Raw genomic sequence first — 10,688 nt, forward strand, 5'->3', positions numbered from 1 at the left:
GACGAAATAGAGCAAAATCAGACAATAGTGTTATAGTCAGACAATGTAAGTCACTTAATATTAACTTCTTGTTTATTGAATTGTATTGTATTAAATCAGTATTACAAACTGCCTTACAAACTCCCTTAAAAAACATTAAAAGCTGTCACTCATCTTAGCTCATTTCGATCTCACATTTATAATCAACTAAGCTCTCTACACTGCACAATGAATCTCTTATTTACACCCTGTCTCGATTCGTGAGATATGTCTGTGATACATTACTTTACTGTCATTTTTTTTCTTTTTTTTCTTTAATTGGTAGTGTAGCACAGTTCTCACAAAAATATTAAGCAGTAAAAACTGCTTTCAACATTGATGATAATAATAATTTGAAATGTTTCTCGAGTAGCAAATCAGCATATCAGAATGATTTTCTAATGAAATAATGCCTGCTGAAAATTCAGCTTTGCCATCAAAGGATCAAGTACATTTTAAAATATATTTAAATTTAATTTAAATTGTAGTAATATTAATGTTTTATTTATTAATGTCTGTATTCTGTGTGTTTTTTTTTTTTTTATCAAATAAATGCAGCCTTGGTAAGCATAAGAAACTTCTTTCAAAAACCGGCGGGCAGTGTAAATTGGAAAAATGTTAAATAATATTGGTCTCAAGATATTTGGACCCCATTGTATATTTTTACAAATGGATGAATCAAATATTCGGTTATTCATTAAAGAGACAAAAGCCTGGTAAGCACATACAGCCGAGTATGTATGTCTATAAAGTGTGTTTATGATTATGTGTCATATTACGTGCAGAGAAGGATAGCTTGACTCACACTTGACAAGTTGGTAAGTCGGTCCCGTGCCACCACAAGATCCAAGATAGCGACAACGAGATACGTGAAGCCCAGACGCTGTAATACCCCAGGTATACGCAGAGAATCCCAAGACACTGTACAGATACATGGACACATGCATAAAAGATCAGCATTTACATTTTTAATAGTGCTAGGCAACGATTAATCACATCCAAAATAAAAGTTTTTGTTTATATAATATATGCGTGTGTACTGTGTATATTTATTATGTATATATAAAGACACACACATACAGTATATATTTAGAAAATATTTACATGTACTTACATGTATATATTTATATTGATATAATTTATATATAAATATATTTAATATATAAACATAAAATTTTTCTTAAATATATACATGCATGTGTGTATTTATATATAGATAATAAATATACACAGTACACATACATATATTATGTACACAAAAACTTTTATTTTGGATGCGATTAATCACGTTTCCCAGCACTAATTTTAAACACTGTTTACTTTTAAATTGTCTTTAAAGTCTTCAACTTCACATTCCATTAAATCTTACACTAATTTTTGTGAGCAGATTACTAAAAAACAATTGGCAAGGTGACATGGAAATGTTGAGTTTGAACATATAATATTAACAACCCCATGTTTGTGCAATTTTCTTTTCTTTGTGGATGTATTGCCTATTGAAAAAGGAAGCTGGGGTAAGAAATATGTTTAAATAGCCAAATGCCTTTTGAACGTTATATTTTAGCAAACCATGATTTTCTACTTACTATTGCTACTTGGAGGAAGATGGTAATCTTGTTAAAAGAGCATTTTATTGGAGAAGAAATTCTAGATTTGATATGCATGTGTGAGCAAGTCAAGCCAATATTGAATATCTAATAAATGATCAGCATTGTTGATCCATTGTTCTATATTTAAAAAAAAAAAAGTTACAGAAATAGGCTAAAAATTCCTCCAATTTTGATTTCATGGGGACTAGTTATATGCATGTAATTTAACAGTGAGAAACTTACTTTGTTTCAGCTTTCATACTGATGTGTTTCATGATACTGTATTTAGTTTATAAACTAGTACAGGCATTGGGCTAGAGATTGGGTTTGTAGGTTTTAAGAAGAAACGGAAGGAAAATGTGTTACTACTCACAGGGTCCTTGGCAGTAGTTAGGATTGACGATGATGACTCCGATAAGCAATAGTTGTACGCTCCTCCAGAAAATCTTCCACAGCAGATGAGTGCGTTTGACACCTCTGCGCAATGAACCGCTCAGGGACAAACCAATAGAAGTACCCATAATAAACACAAACCTGTGAAGACAAAAATTACACAAAGTAAGACACAATGGGAGAGAGAAAAAAAGGATACCCATTTCAGAAAGTGTTACTTTAGAAACTTACTTTGTTTCAGCTTTCATACTGATGTGTTTCATGACACTGTATTTAGTTTATAAACTAATGTAGAATTAGTACAGGCATTGGGCTAGAGATTGGGTTTGTAGGTTTTAAGAAGAAACGGAAGGAAAATGTGTTACTACTCACAGGGTCCTTGGCAGTAGTTAGGATTGACGATGATGACTCCGATAAGAAATAGTTGTAAGCTCCTCCAGAAAATCTTCCACAGCAGATGAGTGCGTTTGACACCTCTGCGCAATGAACCGCTCAGGGACAAACCAATAGAAGTACCCATAATAAACACAAACCTGTGAAGACAAAAATTACACAAAGTAAGACACAATGGGAGAGAGAAAAAAAGGATACCCATTTCAGAAAGTGTTACTTTCTGACATGATTTCCAACACACAGATTAAGCATCATCCACAAACAGAATTGTGTGAAAACCAATTTCTCTTCAACATGTGCAGCACACATTTGTCTGCAGTCTTTGTCATGTTATGATCCCATTTCCCACTGGTTTCCTGTCTATATATATATACCACAGATGCACAAACCAGCACCCATGGGTCAAAGTTTGTGGGCTAAATGAAAGGTCATTAAGGGCCATGCCATATCATTTTCCCATATAAGGGGGAAAAAAATAGAAAATTGAAAATGTATGTTTTTTTAAACAAAAAATACATTTAGTTTAAAAATATATATATATATCTTTTTTCCCCATTAAAGTGTAAAAACAATTTAAGTGAATATTATTAGAAAATATTACTGCTGTCAAACGATTAATTGCGATTAATCGCATCCAAAATAAAAGTTTTTGTTTACTGTACATAATATATGAATGTGAATTGTGTATATTTATTATGTATATATAAATACACACATACGCATGTATATATTTCAGAAAAATATGTTGTTTTTATATTAAATATATTTATTTATAATATAAATTATATGAATATTAATATAGACATGTAAATACATGCAAATATTTTCAAAATATATACTGTATGTGTGTGTATTTATATATACATAATAAATATACACAGTACACACACATATATTATGCAAACAAAAACTTTTATCGCGATTAATCATTTGACAGCACTAGAAAATATCAAAAATATGATTAACAAAATTAAATAAAAAAAATATATTTTTTAACTATTAATTTAATACATTTTAATATAATGCAGTTAGATATAATGCAGCATTTACTTTTAGCAACATTTACAAGTTTAGGCCTTTTAGGCCTTTGATGTGGGCATTCTTTATCTTGGATTGTTAATAATAAAAACACTTTTTTTGCTATATGTTGTATATGTTGTCTGTGTAAAAATTGAAAAAATGTTCACAAGCATTCAAATACAGGCTCAACCACAGGTTGAAAACTCAGCTTTGCCATCACAGGAATATACAGTATCTCACAGAAGTGAGTACACCCCTCACATTTTTGTAAATATTTTATTATATCTTTTCATTTGACAACACTGAAGAAATGACACTTTGCTACAATGTAAAGTAGTGAGTGTACAGCTTGTATAACAGTGTAAATTTGCTGTCCCCTCAAAATAACTCAACACACAGCCATTAATGTCTAAACCGCTGGCCACAAAAGTGAGTACACCCCTAAGTGAAAATGTCCAAATTGGGCCCAATTAGCCATTTTCTCTCCCGGTGTCATGTGACTCATTAGTGTTACAAGGTCTCAGGCGTGAATGGGGAGCAGGTGTGTTAAATTTGGTGTTATCGCTCTCACTCTCTCATACTGGTCACTGGAAGTTCAACATGGCACCTCATAGCAAAGAACTCTCTGAGGATCTGAAAAAAAGAATTGTTGCTCTACATAAAGATGGCGTAGGCTATAAGAAAATTGCCAAGACCGTGAAACTGAGCTGCACCACGGTGGCCAAGACCATACAGTGGTTTAACAGGACAGGTTCCACTCAGAACAGACCTCGCCATGGTCGACCAAAGAAGTTGAGTGCACGTGCTCAGCGTCATATCCAGAGGTTGTGTTTGAGAAATAGACGTATGAGTGCTTCCAGCATTGCTGCAGAGGTTGAAGGGATGGGGGGTCAGCCTGTCAGTGCTCAGACCATACGCCGCACACTGCATCAAATTGGTCTGCATGGCTGTCGTCCCAGAAGGAAGCCTCTTCTAAAGATGATGCACAAGAAAGCCCGCAAACAGTTTGCTGAAGACAAGCAGACTAAGGACATGGATTACTGGAACCATGTCCTGTGGTCTGATGAGACCAAGATAAACTTATTTGGTTCAGATGGTGTCAAGCGCGTGTGGCGGCAACCAGGTGAGGAGTACAAAGACAAGTGTGTCTTGCCTACAGTCAAGCATGGTGGTGGGAGTGTCATGGTCTGGGGCTGCATGAGTGCTGCCGGCACTGGGGAGCTACAGTTCATTGAGGGAACCATGAATGCCAACATGTACTGTGACATACTGAAGCAGAGCATGATCCCCTCCCTTCGGAGACTGGGCCGCAGGGCAGTATTCCAACATGATAACGACCCCAAACACACCTCCAAGACGACCACTGCCTTGCTAAAGAAGCTGAGGGTAAAGGTGATGGATTGGCCAAGCATGGGCATCCTCAAACGGAAGGTGGAGGAGCGCAAGGTCTCTAACATCCACCAGCTCCGTGATGTTTATTTATAATATAAATTATTTGAATATTAATATAGACATGTAAATACATGCAAATATTTTCAAAATATATACTGTATGTGTGTGTATTTATATATACATAATAAATATACACAGTACACACACATATATTATGCAAACAAAAACTTTTATCGCGATTAATCATTTGACAGCACTAGAAAATATCAAAAATATGATTAACAAAATTAAATAAAAAAAATATATTTTTTAACTATTAATTTAATACATTTTAATATAATGCAGTTAGATATAATGCAGCATTTACTTTTAGCAACATTTACAAGTTTAGGCCTTTGTATTAAAAAATGTGGGCATTCTTTATCTTGGATTGTTAATAATAAAAACACTTTTTTTGCTATATGTTGTTGTTATATTCTGTGTAAAAATTGAAAAAATGTTCACAAGCATTCAAATACAGGCTCAACCACAGGTTGAAAACTCAGCTTTGCCATCACAGGAATATACAGTATCTCACAGAAGTGAGTACACCCCTCACATTTTTGTAAATATTTTATTATATCTTTTCATTTGACAACACTGAAGAAATGACACTTTGCTACAATGTAAAGTAGTGAGTGTACAGCTTGTATAACAGTGTAAATTTGCTGTCCCCTCAAAATAACTCAACACACAGCCATTAATGTCTAAACCGCTAGCCACAAAAGTGAGTACATCCCTAAGTAAAAAAATGTCCAAATTGGGCCCAAAGTGTCAATATTTTATGTGGCCACCATTATTTTCCAGCACTGCCTTAACCCTCTTGAGCATAGAGTCCTCTTCCACTCCTCCATGATGACATCACGGAGCTGGTGGATGTTAGAGACCTTGCGCTCCTCCACCTTCCGTTTGAGGATGCCCATGCTTGGCCAATCCACCACCTTTACCCTCAGCTTCTTTAGCAAGGCAGTGGTCGTCTTGGAGATGTGTTTGGGGTCGTTATCATGCTGGAATACTGCCCTGCGGCCCAGTCTCCGAAGGGAGAGTCGAGTGTTTGAAATAACTTATTTTTGTGATCAGACGTGGTTTCGTATCACAGAATAAGGCAGAAATCATACTATTTTATAGCATTATATACAGTGATAAAGGCTATGTCGATTAGCATTGCATTATAAATATACTCTATCCTTATAAAAAATACACAAGATTGATTGAAGAACAATATATACCATATATAATATATTATAACATATATTTTGTGCAATCTCATGTTTATTGTCTTCAGGTTTCCTCAGTTAAAATTTCTCTATCTGCGTTTTATTCAGCTACAGCGATCACTGGATACTTCTTCCTGGAGCATTACTTCTACTATGCATATGTGGAGTTTCTGCGCAAGGGCGCCCTCCGGCTTCCAGTATGAATTAAACAGTCATTACATTACGTGTGTACTCAGTAATGCTCACAACACCCTATTATGGGTAAAAATAGGAAAGATAATACTTTTCTCTAAAGAAACAGGATTCCCTAAATTATCGTCATTGATATCGTTATCGCAATAAATATCAGAAATTACCTTGATACACTTTTAAGCCCATATCGCCCATCCCTAGTGTTGTCACATGAAAAGATATAATAAAATATTTACAAAAATGTGAGGGGTGTACTCACTTCTGTGAGATACTGTATTATATTTTAAAATGTAAAAAATGGTTTGGAACAATATTATTGTTGGTCACTTCATACAGGCTTCCTAAAACCTCACAAAGGTGTAAACCTGAGTAGCACTGCTGCAGACACTTTCTTCAGCTGCACAGCAGAAAACAAGGGTATTGGGTTTAGTTCAACTGAGAAACCAGTTTATGCTGACTCTGATATGCGACTTCATTTGTGCCACAGTGATAAGCGCACATGCTTGGCTCAGATATACTATAGCTTATGCCAGCGCTGATGTGGCTTGCAGATGTGGCTTGCAGAAGCTATTTTACAATACTGCCCTATAAAGAAACAGCTCAAGCAGAGTGTAAGGAAGCTGCTCTATATGCATGCAGTGTGAGGAATCAGTCATTTGTGACATCGGATTGACTTACCAAGGAAACACGAGATCAGCCACTGTGAGCCCTGCGAGAGGAAGAACACATCAGATATCACTTCCTGCTGTCAAACTATGGAATCTATTAAATTCATAACAAGTGCTTTTCAGACATATTCTAAATATATACACTGTCAGCCAAAAGTTTGGAATAATTTACTCTTTCTAATGTTTTTAAAAGAATTATCTTATGCTCACCAAGGCTTTTTTACAATTTAAAATAACTGTTTTAATATATTTTAAAATGTAATTTTATTCTTGTGATAGCAAAGTTGAATTTTCAGCAGTTATTACTCCAGTCTTCAGTGTCAAATGATCCTTCAGAAATCTGATTTGGTGCTGAGAAAACATTTCTTATTACCAATGTTGAAATTAATGTTTGTTTGTTTTTCAGCAAAGATGCATTAAATTGATCAAACGTTATAGTAAAGACATGTTTTTTTTATCAGTTTTTACAACAATATTAAGCAGCAAAAACGGTTTTCAACATTGATAATAATAACAATCATTATTGAGCACCAATTAATAATAATAATTGATCAGCATATTAGAATGATTTCTGTAGGATCATGTGACACTGAAGACTGAAGTAAGGGCTGCTGGAAATTTAGTTTTGCCATAACAGGAATAGATTACTTTTTAAAATATATTCAGCTAGAAAAGTAATTTTACTAATACTACATCACAATTTTACTGTTATTACTGTATATTTGAGCAAATACATGCAGCCTTGGTGAGCATAAACATAAAAAAACCTTATTCATTTGGCCAGCTTTGTATTCATATACTAAAATTATTAATGACCACTGTTATCAATAATAGACACTCCGAGCTCTGATGCTTGAAAACATGCTAGTGGCTATTGTAAAGAAAGAAATGAGTTTACCATTCCAACTTTCATGCCTAAAGAACCAGTAACGTCCACCCCCGTAGTTGACAAACACCATAATGACCAGGGCAAGGCTGTGGAGAAAACAGAGCAAGGGTCATTTCTGTCTTAACAGAGGTCTGGAATTAAACCAAACCACGATTAATAATGCGATTGAATTCCTACAAATCAGACAGACAGAAATACAGCACCAAACATTAAAACAACTGTAATTAAGTTACAATTCTTAGGTAAGGTTACAAGCCAAGATAACCTTGTTTTAACAAGTTCAAATGTAATCATTCTATTTCAGGATAATGAGAAATCAAATGCAAATTACATTTGACAACCAGCTTCACAGTATGCAAAGTAGCAGCTTATATGCAAGATCATTTTCACCTGAATTTTTCAATTCCCATCTCAAGCGCATCGGACCCAAAACAATTAGTGAAATAGCACCATACCCACGGAAAGTATCCAAAGAACGAAGCCTCCGTCCTGTAGTGGCAGGAATTATTGATTCCATAGAGGCATCTACCAATCTGTTTGGAGTGCCAAGCTCCTGCAGACAAGAGAGAAAGAAAAAGAGCGAGAGAGTGTAAATTAATGAGAAAAAAAAATGTCCAATGCTGGAAACCAGCAAGAACACTAAATCAAGCATGATGCCATGTTTGAACTACGACAGAAACTTTATATTTGGTGCTTTGCATTTCTTTTTTGAAGATGTGAAAATCATGCATAGACATTATTAAGAGAAAAAAAAAAAAAAAGAGTATAAAATAAGTGAATGGCACTCTTACCGAGTTTATCAGCCTCTCTGTCTCCACTGTGCTCCCCAAGCAAAGAAGTAGATTTGTCACCACATCCAGTCTTAAAAATAGAAAAACTCAATTGTACAAGTTTTCTAAATAGAACAGCTGAAACAAACTGTTCTGGATTGCTTAAATGGCATCAGTACATTCTGAAAATTATATTTGAAAATGTCTGTACCTTTTAACGGTGTTCCAGACAGCAGATAATGCAGCCAGAAGAGCAAATACCAGAAAAGCAAATAAAATAGCTGGAAAAAGAAAAAAAACACTCATCTACCAAGCTTAGTTACATTTAAATACATTATTTACATTTGTATGTGTAGTCGAAATCAACCCCAACTTTGCTTCACAGTGCATCACAAAAACTCATAATCCAAGATCAAACAGAAATCACTTCCTTGAAGTGACTACTGAATGTAACGGACTTCTGGAAGAGCCCTTTGTAAAGGTATTCTGTTGTTCACTTTTGTTTGTAACGTGTCTACAAAAGGCACCCTCTTCCCGAAATGCCCTTCAAGGACGCAAAAAGCCATTTGGAATTTGCCCTGATTTATTAAAAAAGAAATCCTCTTTTCATGATCATGTATTGGCCCAGGCTAATTAATCTTTCAATATTTTTTTTTTAATATTTTTAAAATCAGTTAGTAATCTGTAAAATAAGTGTCATTACATTTTTGTATGTCTCATTTGCCATTATTAAACAGCATTATGTATACACTGACATCTAAATTGGTCAGATATCGCCATTAAACATGTATATTAGTTGACCAAAAGTAAGAAGATTTTCTTACTTTTTTTTTGGTCCAGAATTATTCATAAACAACTTTTCAAGGCCATGTACTGGCCCAGGCTAATTAATCTTTAAATATTTGGCAACCCACTTGACTGATTAACAACAGAAATATTAGATCCCACACAAAATATACATCATATACATTTTTGTTTTCTCTTTTCAGTTAATAATGTATAAAATAAGACATGTATGTCCCATTTGCCAGTTATTAAGTTGCATTATGTATACTGACATTAAATCAGTCAGATGTTGGCCACTGAAGAATTTATACTGGTTGACCACTAGTAAGAATTAATTTAAAGACAAAAAAAATAATAATTCAAAACTAATTGAAGTGTGCAGATGCAAAATTGACTCACGCAGGTAGCTGTTAATGGGCTCAGAATCAGTGATCATCGAGCAGCTGACCAGCGACGGCTCATTCAGGTTCTTCACCCACAGAGAATAGTTCCCCTGCTCCCCAAAGAGGAAGTTAACTCTGGATAAAACAAAAAAAAAATTGTCTGATAATAATGGCCAAAGCAAATAAACAGTGAATATGTTTTGGTCTGAAACTCTCATTGTTCTGTGTTAAATGTATTGATGTCTAACTCACTTGCATTGCTCCAAGTTTGCAGAGGTGCTGTTGAGCTGCAGTGTCAGTGCGTGTTGTGTGCCTACAACAAACCCCACCGTAGTGGGGGTCCCAGAAGCTGGCCTTGCAGGTATTATTCCCAACAGCTGGGGCAAACACTAATGTACACGCATGCACAGACAACACCGAGATACAGAGGTCCAGTTGGAACAATACTGCAGCATTTAAGGAACAGTTCACCCAAAAATGAGAATTTGTATCTGAATCTGAAAATGTACTCACCTCAGGCTAGGGCTGGACGATATGGCCAAAATTGATATCACGATATATTTCTTAATTTCGGTCAAAACGATATAATTCCGATATCGATATGAACACTATTTATCTGAAATAGAAATCTTTTGTAACATTATAAATGCCTTTATCATCACTTTTGATCAATTTTAAGCATCCTTGCTAAATAAAAGTATTAATTTCTATAATTTCTTTCCCCAAAAAATAATAAAAATTATACTACCAGCCCTACCTCAGGCCATTCAATATGTTTCCCCTCAACGGAACAGATTTGGAGAAATTGAGCACTACATCACTTGCTTACCACTGGATCCTCCGCATTGAATGGGTGCCATCAGAATGAGAGTTTAAACAACTGCTAAAAACATCACAATAATCCACAAGTAATCCACACGACTCCAGTCCATTAATTAA

At 34.8% G+C, this 10,688-nt stretch overlaps 1 protein-coding gene across 2 annotated transcripts in view; it reads right to left on the reverse strand.

The window, feature by feature from the left end:
- Positions 1 to 10,688, reverse strand: part of hgsnat (heparan-alpha-glucosaminide N-acetyltransferase) — a 20,269-nt gene that overhangs the window by 5,781 nt on the left and 3,800 nt on the right. For both annotated transcript variants that reach the window (XM_016555467.1, XM_016555468.1), the window contains exons 3-11: positions 10,002 to 10,138; positions 9,766 to 9,884; positions 8,792 to 8,861; positions 8,602 to 8,671; positions 8,266 to 8,363; positions 7,820 to 7,896; positions 6,932 to 6,962; positions 2,373 to 2,533; positions 824 to 939 (exon numbers count right to left, since the gene is read on the reverse strand). In XM_016555467.1, the coding sequence (XP_016410953.1) occupies positions 824 to 939; positions 2,373 to 2,533; positions 6,932 to 6,962; positions 7,820 to 7,896; positions 8,266 to 8,363; positions 8,602 to 8,671; positions 8,792 to 8,861; positions 9,766 to 9,884; positions 10,002 to 10,138 (879 nt within the window). The remainder of the gene's footprint in view (positions 1 to 823; positions 940 to 2,372; positions 2,534 to 6,931; positions 6,963 to 7,819; positions 7,897 to 8,265; positions 8,364 to 8,601; positions 8,672 to 8,791; positions 8,862 to 9,765; positions 9,885 to 10,001; positions 10,139 to 10,688) is intronic.

The sequence above is a fragment of the Sinocyclocheilus rhinocerous genome, unplaced genomic scaffold (assembly GCF_001515625.1).
Source record: "Sinocyclocheilus rhinocerous isolate Xijiao unplaced genomic scaffold, SAMN03320098_v1.1 scaffold496, whole genome shotgun sequence".
Lineage (NCBI taxonomy): Eukaryota > Metazoa > Chordata > Actinopteri > Cypriniformes > Cyprinidae > Sinocyclocheilus > Sinocyclocheilus rhinocerous.